Source organism: Capricornis sumatraensis, chromosome 2 (genome assembly GCF_032405125.1).
Source record: "Capricornis sumatraensis isolate serow.1 chromosome 2, serow.2, whole genome shotgun sequence".
Taxonomy (NCBI): domain Eukaryota; kingdom Metazoa; phylum Chordata; class Mammalia; order Artiodactyla; family Bovidae; genus Capricornis; species Capricornis sumatraensis.
The window spans coordinates 110,735,165-110,757,189 of NC_091070.1; the positions used below are offsets into that span (position 1 = coordinate 110,735,165).

Sequence of the window (22,025 nt, forward strand, 5' to 3'; positions counted from 1 at the left end):
TAAAACATAACTCTCAACTTTTAAGTTGTAACTATTTTTTAATTTGATAGTAGTGAAGATTCCAGTTCACATCACACATGATTTTTGCACTTAGCTCAGAAAAAAAGTAAGCAAATTTACAAAATAAAATTGGGACTTTTAGTGAGGGGGAAGAAGGTCTTGCCACGCCTCTGAGAGGAAACAGGCAGCGTTGATCAGAAGCACTTTCAGTTTATGAGAGAATGGCAAGAACGCTGACTATCTTGACGTCTCCAACACCATTCTCCACTGCTAAGAGCATGATCTGGCTGTTCCTGTCTCTCCTGCTTGTCTCCCGCCTTGGCCCAGGTAAATGCTGAACTATACCCACGTAGTCATTCATGTTTGACTCCTGGTTTTGTGCAGTTTGCGCGATCTAAATCACCTGCATTTAGGTGTCTGTATCTCTACTAAGGGATCCGGTGGGGCTCACAGAGGTGCCTGATAAACTGCCATTGCCTCTCAACTTAAAAGCTTACCACCTGAGATCATTTAGAGTTAACAGCTTCAACTGTGTCTGCATTTAAATGAATTATACGCTGGGGCATGGGAAATGAGCTTTTCTAAGACACCACTGGGGTTTATAGCCAGCATGTTGTGATATAAAGATAGCTAAGGTTAAGAAAAGGAGCCTTCTCACCAGAGTAGCTACTATCTTACTGTGTGATCACAAGTAGGTTACATGTTCTTTCTTAGCCTCATCGAAAATATTGAAAATCTATGGTTCTGCTTAGCTGAAATTTCTGAACCCAACTAAAACACTCAAAATAGTGTTCACGGTTTTTGCGTACTGTGAAAAAACTACTCTCCAGCTTTCCTTTCCTTTGATGCAAATCAGGGACTAGCTAGTCCAGCAATACTTACTCTGCCAGACAGGAATTCTCAGATCCTACATGCTTCTCATTCCCTGCTATCCATTATGTGGAAAACTTGAAGGTTCATGTCAGGTTTTGGGGAAACATGAGTGGTCCACTGGGGCCGAAGTACAGGAAGGGGCAGGAGACAAGACAAGAAAGCTATCCCAGAACTAGCCCAGGGTAGCAGGTAAAAATAGTTAATATCCATTTGGGGCTTGTACTGTTCCAGGCACTGGGTCAAATGCTATGCTTACATCATACACATATGCTTTTTGACACTTCTAGGAGTCTGTACTATTATTATCTCCTTTTGAAATAACTCTCACAGATTTCATTAGCCAGTAGGTGGCAAGCTCTTGTGATAGTTTTGAGGAACAGTGACCGTTGAATCAAAATGGTAGCAGCACAAGAGAGAGGACAGAAGCAAGAATCGCCACAGATGTAGAATTAGCTAGATTACCTGGCAATGGGAATGAAGTGGGGAGAGAGTTCATTGTCATCCAATAAACAATCATTGAGCACCTACTGGATGCCTGGCACTATTCTAGTTTCTGAGTGTACACCATGAATGAAGCAGAAAAAAATTTCAGCCCTCACGGAGTTAACATTTTAGCAGAGGAAGCAAGCTAAAGACAAAATAAATAAGTGAAACAAATAAGTATTTTGGATAGTGATAAATGCTAAGGAGGAAATAAATCAAGCAAGGAAAGGAGAGATTAAATATTGGGACAGTGAAATTTCAGACAGAATAGCCAAAAAGTTTACAAAGTTGGGAGGGGGAGGAGGGAGCAGCCGTGATGAGAAGATGATTTCAATTTTGGACCTACTAATTTTAAGATGTTAGTGTGATATTCATGAGATTTCCTGAAAACAGCTGGAAATTTAGGACTAGAGGTAGAGCTGAGGCTGGAGGCTTGGAACTCACAGCATAGAAATAATAAATAAAGCTAAGGAGAAAATTGTAAGGAGGACAGAAACTTGGGGGAAATGTACAAGAGCAGAAAGAGAAAAAAAATTTACATTCAAGAGCTACTCCCTGGCCCAGGAGCCACAGAGGAAAAGACAAGAGATCCCTGTCTTTGCCTCATTGCAAAATTGAACTCATCTCTAGAATTCAATATTCTGAACGTCCTCAGGTTAAAATTCCCATTTTTCTCCACATTCCCATTAATATTTCTCATAAGGGCCCTATGAAATATACACTATTCCTATCCCCACTTTAAGGAAGAGGAATGAAGGCGTACGACGCTTGAGTAACTTGTTTACTGTCACACTGCTGTGGGGGAAGTGAATGGTATAGGAAATGAAACATACTTGAATGTGTGTGCAGGTGTTCTGAGGTCCAGGAAGAAAGCAGTAATTTGCAAGGTTATAATTTAGGGAGACTGGCTCCAGAGTCTATTCATAACCAATTTACTATGCTGCATAGTTTACAAACAGCTATATATTCACATAAATGTATTTGTAATTATAAACTGTGATACTAAGAAGATAATAAGCAGGGTACTGATGCTGAAAACTCGGCCTCTGTGCATTGGTGCTGAATCAAGTCTCAGAGACAGAGTTTTGGGTGAAGTAGAAAAGGATAGTTTTACTGGTTTGCCAGGAAAAGGGAGACACAGCAGGCTTCAGCTCCCAAAAAGCATGTGTCCCAACCTGGGAGGATTTGGTGAGGAGTTTTATAGCAAGGGTAGGATTGCTAATAAGATTAGTGTGTGTGCAGGGCCTGTACTATTTTAATCTGGTCTCAGATAATCTGATGAATTTCTGTGGTCCCTTTAATCTGGCCTGAGGTGGTCTTCTAGAAGAGCTTCTCTGCTGCTGCTAAGTTGCTTCAGTCATGTCGACTCTGTGCGACCCTATAGACAGCAGCCCACCAGGCTCCCCTGTCCCTGGGGTTCTCCAGGCAAGAACACTGGACTGGGTTGCCATTTCCCTCTCCAATGCATGAAAGGAAAAGTGAAAGTGAAGTGGCGCAGTCATGTCTGACTCTTAGTGACCCCATGGACTCCAGCCTACCAGGCTCCTCCGTCCACGGGATTTTCCAGGCAAGAGTACTGGAGTGGGTTGCCATTGCCCTCTTGAAGAGCTTCTCTAGTTCCTTTAATCTGGAATGAAGAATGCTGGCATTTTCCATTTGTTGGGAGTCTTAGTCCTATTAGTATAAAGAGCTCAAAAATATTGTTGTGCATCCATTAAGGCAGAACCAGGACCCTGCCCCAAGGCTGCACCATTGTTTTTAACTGCTCCTCCCTTGTGTCTGCATGCCTTCCCTTTCCAGATTAGCAACTGTTATAATCTGCCCTTAGGAACTCAGGGAAGGTCATGAAAGTGAAAGTGAAGTCACTCAGTCTTTCTCTTTGCTACCCCCATGAACTGTAGCCTAACCAGGTTCCTCCATCCATGGGATTTTCCAGGCAAGAATACTGGAGTGGGTTGCCATTTCCTTCTCCAGAAGATCTTCCCAACTGAGGGATTGAGCCCAGGTCTCCTGCATTGTAGGCAGATGCTTTACCATCTGAGACACCAGGGAAGATTCAAAGGTCATGAAGACTGGAGTCTATTCCCTACAAACAAGATATGCAGGACAGAAAGGCTTCTGTGTCCATGAGCCCCACAGGGTCCTGCTTGGTTTCAGGACCATGGGATAGAAAAACAAGATAGAGGTGGTGTGGAAAGGATTTTCTGGAAAGGTAGCATCTCAACTGATATTTAAAGAGAAGTCAAACAAGGGAAGAGTCTAATGAAGAAGCATTCAAAGCAGTGGACATTACATGTGCAAAGGCCCTGGTGCAAGGAAGAGCTCAGAATGATTAAGGGAGGGAAAGAAAACCACTGTGACTAGAGTATGGTACAAATAAAATCAGTCTTGAAGCAAGCATGAAGGAAGATGACTCATGCCAGCCTATATTCTTTCAAGGGGCCAGACACCATAACTTGCTCCTTTTAGGAAATTTAGCTGTAAAGATAAACCATGTTAAGAAATAATTCCAATAGGTATAATTGAGATCAAACATCATCATGCCCTGGAGAAAATGAATCTCACTTGCTTCTACATTTAATTCTTTCTAGGTGGGAACTTATCAAATGTTAGCTGCCAAGTCACTTCAGTCATGTCTGACTCTGTGCGACCCCATAGACGGCAGCCCACCAGGCTCCCCCTCCCTGGGATTCTCCAGGCAAGAACACTGGAGTGGATTGCCATCTCCTTCTCCAGTGTATGAAAGTGAAAAGGGAACATGAAACATTATCAAATGTTAGTATGCATACAAAGTACTAGGGGATCTTATTATAATGCTGATTCTGGAAAGGAGACTAAGTCTCTGCATTTATGACAAGTTCTCAAGCAACACCAGCACTGTTCCATGGGCCACATGTAAGACTTTAGTCATAATGGGGTTGGAAGGATGGAGAAATAAGAACTAGTTCTTTGAGTGTGTTTGCAAGAAGCAGATACAGGTATTCTGATGTGCAAGAGAGAATAGTAGTAGGAAATATATGTTACAACCAATACACATGGGCCAACCAAATGATTCTGAGGTTTTGAGCCAAAAACTTTGCAGGTTTTTCTGCTCACAGACTATAATCCAATGACTCCCCTTCCCCTGAGCAGCATTATCTACTTCTTACCAACCATCCACACCTATCAATGTTTATTGTTGCTCACCACGGGCAGAGAGTTGTTTTACATTTTGTCATTATCATCAAGAACGACTGGGTCTTTCCACTTCTCAGAATCTGCAATCAGTGCCCCCTGGACTACCAGCCTTCCAAGCCTCCCAGTTTTCCATCTCACTCCAGATCTAGCCTCAGTTGTGTCTCCATGCACAAGCAGACTGTTGTCTTTCTTCCATTTTTTTTTTTCATTAAGGTGCAATTCACAAAACATGAAATAATAATATTAAAGTGTACAAATTCAGTGACATTTAGTAAATTCACAGCATTGGGTAACCATTGCTCCAGAACATTTCATCACCCCAAAAGAAAACCTTGTACTCATTAAGCAATCCCTTCTCATTTCCCTCCCCAACTACCCCCCCTTCAAACATTAATCTGCTTTCTGTCTCAATGAGTTCACCTATTCTGGACATTTCATATAAATGAAATCATGTATTCTGTGAATTTTTATGTCTAACTTCTTTCTCTTAGTAAAATGTATTCAAGGTTTATTCCTATTGTATCATGCATTGATACTTCATTCCTTTTAGTTGCTGAATGATATTCCACTGTATGTGCATACCATAACTTATTCATCCACACACCTCCTGATGGACACTTGTATTGTTTCCAGCTTTTGGCTTTTTCAAATAGTGCTATTATGAAGACTTTTGTACAAGTTTTTGTTTTGAGTTCTTCTGGGAATGAAACTGCTGATCATATGATAATGCTGTACTTAATTTTTTGAGGGATCACTAAACAGTTTTTCCACAGTGGCTGTACCAGTTTGCATTCCCACCAGCAATGTGTTCTAATTTCTCCACATCCTTACCAACATGTATTTTTCAATTATTTTTATTGTTGTTATTATTATTAGTCACCATTTTAGTAGATATAAAGACATTTCATAGAGGTTTTTGATTTGCATTTCCCTCACAGTTAATGATATTGAGCATCTTTTCATGTGCTTATTGGCTATTCATATATTTTCTACCCTCCTTCTGAACTTGTTTCATGCTGAGCTGAAACAGCCCACTATATTTCTCTTTCCTTTAGATAGGCCTGAGCCAGTCCCCTAGGTTAGATTACCCAAAGTTTCTCTGCCATTTTTCCAGAATCAACTCAGTCTTACCTGTTTTCTTTATTCTTTCTCATTTCTCAAAAATACTCCATTTTTCTTCAGTTCAGTTCAGTTCAGTCACTCAGTCGTGTCTGACTCTTTGCAACCCCATGAATTGCAGCACGCCAGGCCTCCCTGTCCATCATCAACTCCCGGAGTTCACCCAGACTCATGTGCATCGAGTCAGTGATGCCATCCAGCCATCTCATCCTCTGTCGTCCCCTTCTCCTCCTGCCCCCAATCCCTCCCAGCATCAGAGTCTTTTCCAATGAGTCAACTCTTCGCATGTCTTACTACATTCAAAAAAAAGAATCATTCAGATAATTATTCAAGACACTTCACGTTCTAATCTTAACCTATTCAGTATTCCAGGTTCCCTGGGCTAGATTCTGAGGGCAAAATAAGCTGATGAAGACACTATCCATGTTCCCAGAGTGAGTGAAACTTGTAAACAAACATACCCCAAATTTCTGCTGAGTCAACGTCCACACCAGAGGATGAGCAAGGCCTCAGCACCAACCCCATACTCCAAGTGGCCCCCAGTGACTAACAAGAGAACTTCCCATGTATCCCTAAAGCAGCCTTGTGTTGCAGTCATGAGGCATCTTCCCAATTCTTAGTTTCTTCTGGTTCTAGTCCTAACAAAATCTGCTATCAGCTGAACCACTTAGGGGGGACCTCAATGTTCTGCAGATAACATCAATATTCATGCCAAAGAAACAGATCTAGGACATTCCCAAAGCACCAGTGCTGATTCCAGGTAGAGTAGAGAAAAAGACCTTGTGCTCTCTGGGCCATACTGCATCATCTGGACCCCAAAACAGCTCTCCTTCAGTCCGAAGTCTTTCAGAGTAGCTTTTGAACTTTTTCAAAAGTAATTGTGAGCTTTTTCAAAAGCAGTTTCTGACCTTCACCTTCCTTGAGCACAGGGGTTTAAATCTTATTCTTAGACCTGCAGGGAATGACTCCTACCAACCCCTTCTCCTCCTTCTACAACTTTTCCTTTTCTCCCACTACAAACTCCTTTCTACTCTCCTGGACTGATGCAAAACCCCACAAATATAAGCAATTTGAACTTACCCTTAAAAGATAAATAGGAGCTCACCTGATGGGAAAATGTGGGCAAGGTGTCTCAGTCAAAGGGAACAACAGAGCAAAGAAAGAGCAGGGCATTCTTGAAATAATCAAGCAATGAAGGATCTCTTGTTTTTATTCAAAGCCATACTACAACAGTATCTTCTCTGTGATGTGTTTTCCTGACAACCTCCAACCCTTCCTGCCCCATCATTTTCACTATTTGCACTCCCATGCAGAGTAAGTACATTATGAGAAACGCTTGGCTGGAAGAAGCACAAGCTGGAATCAAGACTGCCAGGAGAAATATCAATAACCTCAGATATGCAGATGACACCACCCTTATGGCAGAAAGTGAAGAGGAACTCAAAAGCCTCTTGATGAAAGTGAAAGAGGAGAGAGAAAAAGTTGGCTTAAAGCTCAACATTCAGAAAACAAAGATCATGGCGTATGGTCCCGTCACTTCATGGGAAATAGATGGGGAAATAGTGGAAACAGTGTCAGACTTTATTTTGGGGGGCTCAAAATCACTGCAGATGGTGATTGCAGCCATGAAATTAAAAGACGCTTACTCCTTGGAAGGAAAGTTATGACCAACCTAGATAGCATATTAAAAAGCAGAGATATTACTTTGCCAACAAAGATCCATCTAGTCAAGGCTATGGTTTTTCCATTGGTCACGTATGGATGTGAGAGTTGGACTATGAAGAAAGCTGAGCACTGAAGAATTGATGCTTTTCAACTCTGGTGTTGGAGAAGACTCTTGACAGTCCCTTGGACTGCAAGAAGATCCAACCAGTCTATTCTAAAGGAGACCAGATCTGGGTGTTCATTGGAAGGACTGATGCTGAGGCTGAAACTCCAATAGTTTGGCCACCTCATGCGAAGAGTTGACTCATTGGAAAAGACCCTGATGCTGGGAGGGATTGGGGGCAGGAGGAGAAGGGGACAACAGAGGGTGAGATGGCTGGATGGCATCACCAACTCGATGCACATGAGTCTGGGTGAACTCTGGGAGTTGGTGATGGACAGGGAGGCCTGGCGTGCTGCGATTCATGGGGTCACAAAGAGTTGGATACGGCTGAGTGACTGAACTGAACTGAGAGCATATACCTCTTATCACCTTGATATTTAGTGGACTCAAAATTGTGCTAAAAGCTAAGGTTACAGAGATAATAAGCATAATCCCTACACTCAAGAGTATGGAAAATAGAGGAAAGCAACCTCATAATTATGGCTAAGAGAAAGAAACACTTGATACTGAGTGTGCAGGGTGAAATTAGTGATGCGAGGGCAGTATGGAAGCAAACTCTTTCCTAGGTCTCTGCCTAACTCGCCACACCATAGCTACGTGTTTACCTGTCAGGCTTCTCTACCACAAGGTGAGCCCAGAAGACAAACAGTGTCTTATTCATATTTGTATTCACAGTCATCAGCCCAGATACTAGTATATAAAAGGAATCTAATAAATATGCTCTGAATGCCATGATTTCTAAGGCTTTTACTCACTGAATTGGCATACAGCTGAGCAAATAGTAAAATGATTGCTAAATAAATGAAGGATTTCAATCTGTAAAAACAAAGGAAGCTAAAAAGTCTGTGCTAGACGAAGAAGAACAGTTCCTGAAGAGTCCTTGGGCCACAGGATAGGCCGAGATTCCTTACCAAGAGGAATTGGACCTAAACATCCTTGGCACAGAAACTCTGAGATAAGGAGTGGAGATGTACTCATTCACTTAACAGTGTTCATGCGCATGCTCAGTCATGTTCGACTCTGCAGCCCCACGGACTGCAGACTACCAGGTTCATCTGTTTGTGGGATTTTTCAGGCAAGAATACTGGAATGGATTGCCATGCCTTCCTCTAGGGAATCTTCCCAACCCAGGGACTGAACCCACATCTCTTGTGTCTCTTGCACTGCAGGCAGATTCTTTTCCACTGAACCACCAGGGCCTACTATGTGCCAAGCACTGTTCAAGAATGCCCACCACAGTGAACAAGACAGACAAAAATTCTTGCTTTCGTGGAGATTATATTCTAGTGGAAGGGGAAAAGAACATAAAACAAATATGCGAATTACAAAGTGTGGTAGACAATATTACAGAGAAAAACAAATTCAAAGGCAGTGAGTGTACAGCAGTGAGAACTGGTGAGGAAAGTGTGGTCATAGAAGACCTCCTTGAGAGGGCAAGTTTGAGTTAAAGACCTTATGGAGACGAAAGAGTGAGCCATGTGGACACCTGGGGGAAGGGCATTCCAGACAGAGGCAATTACAAGTGTACAGCCCTGGCCTTTCAAGGAAGAACCAGGCCAGCATAATGTGAGCTGGGAAGGAAAGAAGGTGGAGAGTTATAGGAAATTAGGCCAGAGAGAAAAAGAATCAGATCATTTTGTTCCTCATAGAAAGTGACGTCACTCAGTCGTGTCTGACTCTTTGCGACCCCATGGACTGTAGCCTGCCAGGCTCCTCCATCCATGGGATTTTCCAGGCAAGAGTCCTGGAGTGTGTTGACATTTCCTTCTCCAGGGGATCTTCCCAACCCAGGGATCGAACCCAGGTCTCCCACACTGCAGGCAGACTCTTTACCATCTGAGCCACCAGGGAAGCCCTTGTCCCGCATAGGCCATTGCAATTATTTTGTTTTGCTTTTTGTAGTTTAACCTCTTTTACTGAAATAGAGAATCCTAAGTGTCAGTTCAATGAATCATCATAAAATGAACAAATCTGTGTATCCAGACATAGGTTAAGAAACGGCACATAACCAGCAGCCTAGAAAGCCCCCACTATGCTCCCTCCTACTTGCTCTCCCTCCCTCTTCTGCAAAGGTAACCCTATCCCAACTTTTAAAAGAATAGATTTATTTTGCTTGTTTTTAAACTTTAAATAAATGGAAGCATGCCACTGTATTCTATTTGTATCTGAATTTTCTTTTTTTCACTCAAGATTTTGGTCGTGATATTCATGTGTGTTATTCTAAGAGGGAAGAAGGGCCAAATGACAAACAACAGCATGTTACAATGCTGATGGAAAAATGTAGTAAGAGGTGAAAAGTAGTGTTCATGTGACAGGCATGCATATGACAATTTTAGAGAGAGGAAGTGTGAGCTCACCCAGGAGTTGAGCACAAAAATCCTAAGAGACATTTCCTCCCCGACTCAGATTCTCTCCTGAGAACTAAGGGGTCTTTAAAAAGCTGAGGTTGTGATAATAGTTGTGATTGTTCAGTCTCTAAATCACATACAACTCTGTGACCTCATGGACTGCAGCATGCCAGGCTTCCCTGTTCTTCACCATCTCCCAGAGCTTTCTTTAACTCATATTCATTGTGTTGATGATGCCATCCAACTATCTCATCCTCTGTTGTCCCCATCTCCACCTGCTATCAATCTTTCCAGCATCAGAGACTTTTCCAATGAGTTGGCTCTTCGCATCAGGTGGCCAAAGTATTGGAGTTTCAGCTTCAGCATCAGTCCTTCCAATGAACATTCAGTGTTGACTCCCTTTAGGATTGACTGGTTTGATCTTGCCTGTCCAAGGGACTCTCAGGAGTCTTCTCCCAGCATTCTAATTCAAAAGTATTAATTTTTCAACACTCAACCTGCTTTATGGTCCAATTCTCACATCCGTACATGACTACTGGAAAAACCATAGCTCCAACTATAAGGACCTTTGTCGGCAAAGTGATGTTTCTGCTTTTTAATATGCTGTCTAAGTTTGTCATAGCTTTTCTTCCAAGGAGCAAGCATCTTTCAACTTCATGCCTGCAGTCACTTTCTGTAGTGATTTTGGAGTCCAAGAAAATAAAATATGTCACTGCTTCCACTTTTTCCTCATCTATTTGCCATGAAGTGATGGGAACAGATGCCATGATCTTAGCTCTTTTTTTAATGTTGATCTTCAAGCCAGCTTTTTCACTCTCCTCTTTCACTCTCATCAAGAAGTTCTTTAGTTTCTCTTCACTTTCTGCCATTAGACTGGTATCATCTGCATATCTGAGGTTGCTGATATTTTTCTGGGCAATCTTGATTCCAGGTTGTAATTCCTCCACCCTGGCATTTCACATGATGTACTCTGCATATAAGTTAAGTAATCAGGGTGACAATACACAGGCTTTACATATTTCTTCCCCAATTTTGAACCAGTCTGTTGTTCTACGCCCAGTTTTAACTGTTGCTTCTTGTCTTGCATATAGCTTTCTCAGGAGACAGATAAGGTGGTCTGATATTCCCATCTCTTTAAGAATTTTCCAGTTTGTTGTGATCCACACAGTCAAAGGCTTTAGCGTAGTCAATGAAGCAGAAGTAGATGTTTTTTTCTGGCATTCTCTTGCTTTCTCTGTGATCCAGTGGATGTTGGCAATTTGATCTCTGATTTCTCTGCCTTTTCTAAATCCAGCTTGAACATATGGAGGTTCTCAGTTCACATATTGCTGAATCCTAGTGGTAATGGTTACTTATTCATTGATTCACTCAAATGTTTCCATATCCTACTTTGTGTCAGGCTCTGTGCTCAGATATAAAGATAATTAAGATAACTATTAAATAAGATGATTAAGTTAAGATAAGAAGAGAATAGAAGGCTACAAAATAGTATGATAAATGCTAGGAATTTGGCAAAGGATGTTAAGGAAGAATCTTCTTTAAAAATTATTGTAACCATTTCACCTTTTTTGCTCAAACATTAATGGCTCTGAGATAGGCTCATGAGAGTGTAACCATTACATGTTACTTTGAAGTTATATGTATTAATTTTATACTTACCAGTTTTTATCTTCTCAACTCCTAGACAATTATCTTTTGGGAGCAGAAAAGATATCTTCTGGTATCATGCAAGGAGCACAAAATAGTTAGAGTCAAAAGAGGTGGATCTGAATCCCAACTCTGTTATTCTTTAGCTGGGCAACCCTAGGAAAATTAGTTAACTAGTCTGTGCCTCAGATCCTTGTCTGTAAATAGATATGATAATATTCATCCTACTTGTCAAAATTGTTGTCAGTATCAGATGAAATAAAGTATAAGAACTGTAAATTCCTATTAGTCCTTTAAATCTCACAAGCCTACTATGTTGAACACAGCAGGTATTTACTAAATGTCAAGCTTTAATTCTATTTCATCAGTAAAGAGTTGCAGTTTTTGAAATCTGTGCCAGGGATTGGATGCAGTTGTCCCGCTCCATCTCATGCCCAGATAACTCAGAGGCTGGGGTCAGATAGTATGGCTATGACCCAGGTGTGACCAGCTAGTGTGGCATCTAGCTGGTCACAGGTAGACTGGCTGGGACCAACTACTCATCAACCAAGGGTGCCAGGCATTTTGTTGGTGGAGCCTCTGTGATGATTGTCTACTTCAGCACTCCTCCCAACCCTTTTCCTCTTCATCTTATCTTTGGGCTTCGGTGTCAGCGAGCTCTAACAGACTGGGAGCATAAGGAGAAAGGGTGTGGGAAGTAGGGGCAGGGAAGGGAAAGTCACAACAGTTTCCTTTCTGTGTTCACAGGGAACTCAGTTTCAGAAGCCAGCTCACCCCCACTGGTTGTGAACGGGGTCCTGGGGGAGTCTGTAACTCTTTCCTCAAACTTTCCTGCGAAAGAGAATATCATGTCCATCACCTGGCTTCACAAGGGAAACTCTGTCATCTTCATATCGCCAAAAGAAGCAAAAATACAGGTGACTGATCCAAAACGGAAAGATCAACTGAATGTCACCAAGTCCTACTCCTTGCAGATCAACAATCTGACAATGGCAGACGTGGGACATTACCGTGCACAGATAACCACATCAACCTCTTATCTGAACACCGATTATAACCTGCAGATCTTCAGTGAGTCAAAACTTGGGCTTAATTTTGTATGGACTTAAAAATAGTATATATTTCAATTCTATGTGACTGCAAATATGCACTATAGACTTGTGGTAAAAAGTATGGCATTTGGAGCTAGACTGAGGTCCAGAAACAAAACAATTCAATGACATTGCACAGCAGTTAGTGACAGAGCTGAGATTAGAACCTAAATCTTATGACTCCTTGACCCTGTACCAGGCTCCATTATGCTTGTTGAGACAAGTTTCTTCTGCGACTATTTAGAAGACCAAGTACAACTTCTGCAACAACCGCACTCTTGAGACTGAATGCCAATACATTCCCAGGGCATTTTGGAGTGCCTCTCCTTCAAAAGCATATACACAAAAACAGATGTAAGGTACACAAACATGTTTGTTTTACAATTGTGCAAAGGAATTTTAAGATAAAAACTATTGGCTTTTTAAAACATTGACCAATTAATCTGTGTGTACTAAGCTAGGGATAGCAAAGATTTGATCTTATGGGCCAATATCAATTAATTGGGAGTAACTGCCTAAGATTCGGAGAAGGAAAGGACAACCCACTCCAGTGTTCTTGCCTGGAGAATCCCAGGGATGGCAGAGCATGGTTGGCTGCCGTCTATGGGGTCGCATGGAGTCAGACACGACTGGGGCAACTTAGCAGCAGCAGCAGTAGCCTAAGATTCAGTGTTAAGAAAAATGTGAGTCATGTTAAGTTTATTCACTGAGTCAACAGTATTTGTTAACCATGAATGATGTTCAAGACTCTGTTTTAGTCCCTTGAGATACATCAGTGAACAAAACAAAGATCTCTGACCTCATCATGGGGCTGACATTCTGGGTAGAGGATATGGCGGCAATAATGAAAATACACATTATATATGAACAAAGAACACAATATGTAAGCCATGAGACAAACTCATGGAAAAAGAGATTAGAACAACATAAGGACCACCAGAAATGCCAGAAAGCAGCAGTCTGTTTTAAATGGAGGGGTCATAATAAGCCTCATTGAGAAGATGACATTAGAGCCAAAGCCAGTTGGAGGCGGAAGAGTGAGCCATGCAGATATCTGAGGGAAGAGCTATCCAGCACAGGCCCTCCCTGTGTCTGGCAGGCTCAAACATCAACAAGCAGAGTAAGAGAGAGTAACAGGAAACGAGGCCAGTAAGGAAATAGGGAACCACGTCATCTAAGGCTCTGGGAGCCTTCACAAGGACTTTGGCTTCTACTTTTCAGGGGTGGAGAACAACTGGAGGATATTTTTGGACATGTTGACTTGGGGATATACATTATATTCAGGTGGAAATGTCAAGCAGGTAATTATATATTCATCAAGTGGAGTCAGATATCAATATAGGTGTTTGAGGTCAGCAATAGACATTGGTTGAAGGAGGTAAATATTCAAGCCAAACATTTGCCATTGCTATGCTATGTGCTATCTCATTTAAGCCTCATAATTATCCAAGAAGTAGGTATTATTGCCCAGTTTTACAGATGAAGAAATTGGGGCAAGCAGAGACTAAAATTTGTCCGTGGTCATGTAGCCAGTAAATGACAAAGCCGTGATTCTAACCTAGGTCTTCCTAACTCCAAATCCACTCTTGCCATGACATGAAAATTCCTTTCAATTAAGGTATGTTCCACAACCCCTACTCAGTTAGCTAAACTTAATGCTTTGCCTAATCTCTTCTAATGAGATAGTTGGAGTCATTCCATTTTTTACTGGGTCATCTTTGTTTCAACCCTTGGGCCAAGTCTAGATCAGAAGGTTTTCCTGTATTGCTTCTATGTTCACACTGATTCACAGCTGCTGACACAGTTTTAGGCAATATTTTCTGGTCTCAGCTCTCAGAAGTATCTGTATCATGTGCATTCTCAAATGCCCAAATCTATTGCACTTCTTCCTTCCCATGAACTGCTTGCTTGCTCTGTTTCTTCACTCCTTCCTTCCCTAATTCTTTAGTTCTCAACACACAGCTTTCTGACTTGCTGACACTCTGCATCAAGATCACTTTGTTATCATTTGAGGCAGCATCAGATCCAATGAGAACCAATATCCCAACAAAGTTGTGGGAAATTTGGTTCTCCAAGTAAGTTAAGCTTTTATCTTCCATCCCAGCTAGGAAAATTCTGATAATGGAGGAAACAGGGCTCATGCAGCTGCTCTTCTGGTTTCTGAACTGTCTAAGGCTGGGCTGCATAGTCTCCAAATTATCTTTACACAAGGGGCAGTGAACAAGGGCTAGAATGACCCCAGGAATAAACTAGAGCTCCAAAAATTAAAGTGATCAGCTCAAAATCACCTGACTAGCTGGCAGAAACTCCAGTCTTTCCCTTCCCTCTCTTCCACCGCCTACTCTGTCTCATGCTGATGTCCCTCATCATTTGGTCACCAGAGGCCTCAATCCCATCAATTAGGCAGCACACACAGAGTTATGTACAGAGGATACAGCAGTGTCAGGTGGGATACATGGAGACATGGAGGTGGTAGAGATTCTTCACAGAGGGCCGAGCCAAGCCATTTGTCCTTCATCCAGGCCTCTTCTCTGCACACAGGACGACTGAGCAACTTACAAGTAGCCCATCACACCAAACGGTCTGAAAATAATACTTGTGAGATCCAGCTGACCTGCTCTGTGGAGAATCCAAATGATAACGTCTCATTCAGGTGGCAGGTTGCAGGAAATCCATATCATAGTGAAACAAATCTCTCTATATCCTGGGACCCTAAGAGCCTCAGTGAAGAGACCTACACCTGCATAGCTGAGAATCCTGTCAGCTCTTTATCCTCCTCTGTCTCTGACAAGAGTGTCTGTGAAGGTAAGTCTGTCTCAGGTCTCTCTGAGGGCCTTGAGTGTTGTGGGGTGTGGGGTGTCACTCATGCCCTCTATGATTCCTAAAACAGTGGCCCAATGGGAGACAGCTGAGTGATGCTGGGAGAGGACAGACACCCCATGGAGCTCTGTGTCTGTTACTCCTTTAGAGAGCTCTCCTTTTCCCTCCCCCTCCACCAACCATTTCTCTAAGCCTCCCAGACCCCAGGAGCAAAGTCCTTAGGAAGGCAAGATCGCTTGTTCTTTCTGTCTCTACCAGGCTCCACCCTGACCTTTCTGCCTAAATGAGACTCCCACTTGCAGAAATCCTGCCCAGACCCCCAGCACCTCTGGGTATAGATGAACCCACCCAACCCCCAAAGATGGTCTAAAAGAGATGCAGTGGAGGCTCTAAATACCACTCTGGGCCTCACTCAATGCATCTCAAGTGCAATGTCTTTTTTTCTCTCTCTCTCTCTCTCTCTCTCTTTTCAGGTGTTATTAATGGGAAAAATGAATACCTGGATATCAGATGGATTATCATTGTGGTTGTTTTGACATGTATATTCTTCATTGCATTGATATTTATATTTGTTCAGAGGAGAAAAGTAGCAGGTTTTCCTTTCTTCTTATTGTTACTTCTTTCAGGCTTCAGAGACTTAGAGTGTGGGGCTGTTACAAGACTCTGTCTTGCACAAGACAGGTAAAGGGGGGGAAAATGCAAACTTGGCTCAGTCAGTCCACTGGGACGACACTTGGGCTGTGAACACACATGTGCTAATCTCCTAAGGAGACTGTCCTACTAGAAAATGCAGGACCCAGCCTCAGGGTCTGCCTGCCATCCCTTCTGGGTCCCTTTCCCACCACATCCTCTAGAGCAGGGGTCCCTGACACCCAGTACCAGTCTGGGGCCTCTTAGGAACCAGTTCACATAGCAGAAAGTCAGCAGTGAGCAAGCGAATAAAGCTTCATCTGTATTTACAGCCACACGCCATCACTCACATCACCTAAGCCCCACCTCCTGTAGATTAGGGGTGGCATTAGATTCTCATAAGAATGAGAACTCTAACCCTAAAGTCAGGGCAGACTATCTTGAGATTGCCACAAAATAGAAATAAAGTGCACAATAAATGTAATGTGTTTGAATCATCCCGAAACCACCCCCTCCACCAACCGTCCCGGGCGCCAAAGGGTTGGGGGCTGTTACTCCAGAGAGACACCTACAGGGGTAGAGGATGGAAGGCTTCTCTCACTACAGTCACATATTTCAGTTTTCCTGATTTTATTTTTCAGGTTTCTTTCAATTCTCTACTCAGCAAACCCAGTGTCCTGGTGAGCTTCCAGACTCTTAGTTCCCAGTCACTAAACAGATGGCAAGAGCCAAATGGAAATGAAGGGGGGTGATCAGAAGGCTAGATAATGAGAGAGGAGGCGGTCAGAATGTCACTATTCAGATGGACCAGATGGTGCAAGGGAAGAAGACCTGGAATTGTGCAAGTCTATCCCCTGTGGGACCTACAGGGTCCCTTACAAGAAAGCAAACTGGTCACTCAGGCAATTTCTTGGGATGGGATTAGGGCCATTCCCCCATCCTGTCAATGGAGAGACTAAGTGCCAGTGAAAGGGCTCACGGCCTGTCCATTATCAGCAGCAGGCGCAGTGTAAAGGCAGGACTGGAGCATCAAATGCCCAAACGTGACTGCCTGACCCCGTCACTCTATTCAGCCAGGGTTTGGTATTGAGTTTGAAGTGAAAGTTGCTCAGTCGTGTCTGACTCTTTGTGACCCCACGGACTGTACAGTCCCTGGAATTCTCCAGGCCAGAATACTGGAGTTGGTAGCCATTCCCTTCTCCAGAGGATCTTCACAACCCTGGGATCAAACCCAGGTCTCCCACATTGCTGGATTCTTTACCAGCTAAGCCACAAGGGAAGCCCAAGAATCTTCCCAAACCAGGAAGCAAGCCGGGGTCTCCTGCATTGCAGGCGGAATCTTTACCAACTGAGCTATGAGTCAGAAGCATGCATTCAAATTCTTATTTGATCATTTCCTGTAAATTTCCTGTGTAAATCTGCACCGAGGCAGTAAAACTTTCTGAGCCTCAAGTTTCTCATCTCTAATATAATCAAACCCACTCTAAGGAGCTCTGAAAAGTTGAACAGTATTATATATGTGAGACAATCTGGCTCCCTTATGCTCGCCAGTGAGATTCTCTAGCTCCCGTGAAGCCAGTGCTGTTTTGTTCCAGAAGCTTCCCTTCCTGTGAATCTAGAGAGACTCTGAGGCTTTAAGGTAGCTCAAGACCATGTTCTCCCAGGAGATGAGGTCAGAAATAGATCAAATGGCTGAAAATGTTCTGGTTCAACCCTGAACTCCCAAGACTGGGAAAATGAATGTACCCTAAGGAAGGGCAATGTTTCAAATAACTACCTCTTTGGGGCCAGAGAGTGACGAGGGGTTGACAAGGTCCTGGGAGAGCAGACCAGAGTCCTTCAGCCATTGACTGTGTCTTCCTGTGTTAACAGCAGAGACTGTGAGTAACTTAGAGTACGCTTCCTTCTCTTCAGGGAACACTGTGTATGCGCAGGTCACCCATTCAAACAAGGTGAGTACTTTCAGCTTTATACTCCATCATGGTCATTATTTACAGTCATTATTCATGAACTTGTCACAATTATCTGACTAAATCCAAATGGTGTACACCACTGAGATGAAGTGAAGGCAATGACAAGAGTTATGTGTGGGACCTTTCTACACCATTTTGGTCTCACGCCAGTGGAATGTTTACTCATACCCTGCTTTACACTGCTTAATCTAACTATGTAATGCATCAGTAAGTCATATCCCTTCAGCTTACTTACAAGCTGCCTGGAAGTGAAAATTGTCTTCCTCTCTCTTCCCCTGTGTCTTAGCATGAAGCCCAGTAAATATCTGCTGGATGGATAAAGTTCAGTCAAGTTTGAGAGTTCCCAAAGGACACAATTCTGTATCAGGGGTCTTCTCATCCTTTTGTAGGGGAAATATCAGAGCTCAGAAGAGCCTCTTAAGAGAGAAAGAGTGACAAGAATTGGCAATCCCTCAACTGTGAAAGACAATAAAGGCATGAGCAGCCCTCGATCGTCCCCTCCCCTCTAGCGACATAACAGGATGGCCTTGGTCAGGCATCAGGAACTCCCCACCATGCATCAGTAATTCCTCATCAGCCCCAAAATAAAGCACCTACAAATGGTGCATTTCTAAATAACACTACACATACTGGGAGACCAGTTCCACATCTAATGAAAAATAAGTCAAGAGAGGCAGCATTCTTCAATAATGGAAGCAGTGGTCTAGCTAGAAACCTTGATTTCACAGCAAATCTCTCTTCAAAAAGCCCTTTACAGATGTTTGCAAGGAAAGCTCTTTAAAGATAGCAAACAAGAAGAGGTGCTCTCATCTTAGTTATTTCAATTGCGTTTCCAGTTTTCTCTTGATGACAAGATGAATCACTCACAACAAACCAAGAATCTAATCTCCAACAAATTTGCTAACTTTTTCTTTAGCAAAACATGGTACTTTGGAGAGTTTCAGAGGTTTTGATAACACCCTAGATATACCCTAATTCATTTAAAATGCCAAAAACTATGAGCACAGGGGACTTCTGTTATCATCAAGCTTTTTATTCCAAGCAGAGCCATTCTTAAGACAAGGTATTCCTATTCTAACAGTTCTCCATGCTCAAGGAGACCCCAATGACATGATGACGAGGCTATTAGAATCACAGGGGCAAAATAGAGCAGGCAATACCTCCAGTTATAGGTAGTAAAGATCTGAGACCAAAGATGTAATACAATAACCATTTGGTAGTGTAGGTTAGTTTTTCTTTTTCTTTTTCTTTTTTTTTTTTTTTGACTGCACTAGGTATTTGTTGCTGCTTACAGTCTTTCTCCAGTTGCAGTGAGCAGGGCTCACTCACTAGCTGCAGTGTGGGGGATTCTCATTTTGCAGTGGCTCCTCTTGTTACACAGCATGGGCTCTAGGGTGCACAGACTTAAGTAGTTGTGGCGCATGAGCTTAGTTGTCCCATGGCATGTAGCATCGATCCTCCCAGATCAGAAATCAAACTCATGTCCCCTGCCTTGGCAGGCAGATTCTTAACTGGTGGACTACAAGGGAAGTCCTTGTAGGTTAGTTCTTAAAAATGGAGGAAAGAGAGTAGAGTTGGATGTGGGACAAGAATGCTTTCTTTCCTTCACATCACCTGCCAACAAGGTCACCCTTCTGTCTTTCTCTGGTTCATGAGCCCACTGGTTTACTGGAGTGTTTTGCTTCAGTTTGGGGCTAAGGAAAGATGACTAATCCTTCACCAATTTGAGAGCTAGTGGTGCTTGATTTCCAGTTCCTCTTACTAAACACTCCATAGCCTTCCTCCTGAAGAATTTTAACATCATCCCTCTTTCGTCACACTGCCTTTCCCAAGAATATATCTGTTTGCATGAGTTTATATCTCTTTATGTGAATATATGTATGCATGAGTACATATCTCTTTATGTAAGCCAAATCAATATGATTGTGTTCTACAGGGAACAAAAAGCTCAAATCCTGTGAAAAACTATGACTCCACCACTATCTACTCTGAAGTTAATCATCCCCAAGAGGTAAGCCCATAATTGCCAGCTGTTCTTACATTCTTATCTCTCTTCTCACACCTAAGATTTCACAAATATAGTAATAGTAAAGGGACCATTTTACAGATGCCAGAAATACAGGATACAGAAAGTCTCAGGGCACACCTAAAACACATCCAGGAAGTTATCTTGTATTAATACTAGGATCACCACACTTAACTGAGTTTTTAACCTACTTTTTTTTGTTGTTGTTGTTGTTAGGATATGTATATCTTTATTTTATTTTATTATTTTTTTTCACTTTCTTTTTTTTTTTTAATTTTAAAATCTTTAATTCTTACATGTGTTCCCAAACATGAACCCCCCTCCCACCTCCCTGCCCATAACATCTCAGTGGGTCATCCCCATGTACCAACCCCAAGCATGCTGTATCCTGCGTCAGACATAGACTGGCAATTCAATTCTTACATGATAGTATACATGATAGAATGCCATTCTCCAAAATCATCCCACCCTCTCCCTCTCCCTCTGAGTCCAAAAGTCCATTATACACAGCTGTGTCTTTTTTCCTGTCTTGCATACAGGGTCGTCATTGCCATCTTTCTAAATTCCATATATATGTGTTAGTATACTGTATTGGTGTTTTTCTTTCTGGCTTACTTCACTCTGTATAATCGGCTCCAGTTTCATCCATCTCATCAGAACTGATTCAAATGAATTCTTTTTAACAGCTGAGTAATACTCCATTGTGTATATGTACCACAGCTTTCTTATCCATTCATCTGCTGATGGACATCTAGGTTGTTTCCATGTCCTGGCTATTATAAACAGTGCTGCGATGAACATTGGGGTACATGTGTCTCTTTCAATTCTGGTTTCCTCGGTGTGTATGCCCAGCAGTGGGATTGCTGGGTCATAAGGTAGTTCTATTTGCAGTTTTTAAAGGAATCTCCACACTGTTCTCCATAGTGGCTGTACTAGTTTGCATTCCCACCAACAGTGTAGGAGGGTTCCCTTTTCTCCACACCCTCTCCAGCATTTATTGCTTGCCGATTTTTGGATTGCAGCCATTCTGACTGGTGTGAACCTACTTTTTAAAAATATAGATCTGTTTGTTTATTTTTATTTGAAGTATAGTTGATTTACAATGTTATGCCAATATCTGCTGTACACCAAAGTGATGTGAGCTACTTATTTTTCTTTTAATTTAATCTTTCCTTAGGCTGTGAATATCCCTATCTGCTCACAGTGATTTCCAGACACCTCTATAACCACGAGGAACAGCCTGACACTCTGGTTTCTGTTGACCTTCTTTATTTTTCTCTTTTTCCTATTAGAGGAAGCCCATTTATTCCAAGACAACTGCCCATCACAACGTCGTGTAAGTTTCTGAAAGACTTCAAAGGAATTTCAGAATTACATATCTGCTCCTGATCGCGTGAGAAAGAACAGAGCTTGGTTTCTGCCTGACAACATAATTTGAATATCTAGGATTATCAGACTTGAATCTGCTTACCCAGATCAAACATTTAAGGAATAACATTTCCAGAATGTGACCCAAATAACATTTCCTAATCTGCTCCAGGCCAAAATATACATCAGATAATATGCCTGCAAAAATTCTCAAAAAGATACTAGCAATCTGAATTCAACAAGACATTGAAAAGATCATACATCATGATCAAGTGGGATTTATCCCAGGGATGCAAGGATTTTCAATATCTGCACATCAGTCATTGTGATACACTACATCAACAAATTGAAGGATAAGAATTATATGGTCATCCCAATAGATGTAGAATAAGCTTTTGGCAAAATTCAACACCCATTTATGATTTTTAAAAAACTCTTGGGGAGGGTGGTGGGAGGGGGGTTCAGTATGGGGAATACATATACACTTGTGGCTGATTCATGTTAATATATGGCAAAAACCACTACAATATTGTAACATAATTAGCCTCCAATTAAAATAAATAAATTTTTAAAAAATAAATAAATAAAACTGAAAAAAACCCTCTCCATAAAGTGGTCATAGAGGGAAACTACCTTAACATA

The 22,025-nt window shown here is 42.1% G+C and overlaps 1 protein-coding gene across 1 annotated transcript; it reads left to right on the forward strand.

Moving 5' to 3' along the window:
* Positions 1-221: 221 nt before the first annotated feature.
* SLAMF6 (SLAM family member 6) lies at positions 222-21,778 on the forward strand. The gene is made up of 8 exons (XM_068966356.1): positions 222-327; positions 12,223-12,546; positions 15,108-15,371; positions 15,860-15,925; positions 16,658-16,696; positions 17,889-17,968; positions 19,926-20,000; positions 21,308-21,778. Exons 1-8 carry the CDS (start codon positions 222-224, stop codon positions 21,353-21,355), a joined length of 1,002 nt encoding a protein of 333 aa, XP_068822457.1. The 3' UTR covers positions 21,356-21,778.
* The last annotated feature ends 247 nt before the right edge of the window (positions 21,779-22,025 follow it).

Excerpts from the sequence above, each read along its gene's own strand:
- SLAMF6 (XM_068966356.1), top strand. The coding sequence starts at position 222 with ATGGCAAGAACGCTGACTATCTTGACGTCTCCAACACCATTCTCCACT. Across the intron at positions 15,926-16,657 it reads CATTGTGGTTGTTTTGACAT|GTTTCTTTCAATTCTCTACT; the intron begins GTATATTCTTCA and ends TTTATTTTTCAG. Across the intron at positions 16,697-17,888 it reads TCAGCAAACCCAGTGTCCTG|CAGAGACTGTGAGTAACTTA; the intron begins GTGAGCTTCCAG and ends CTGTGTTAACAG.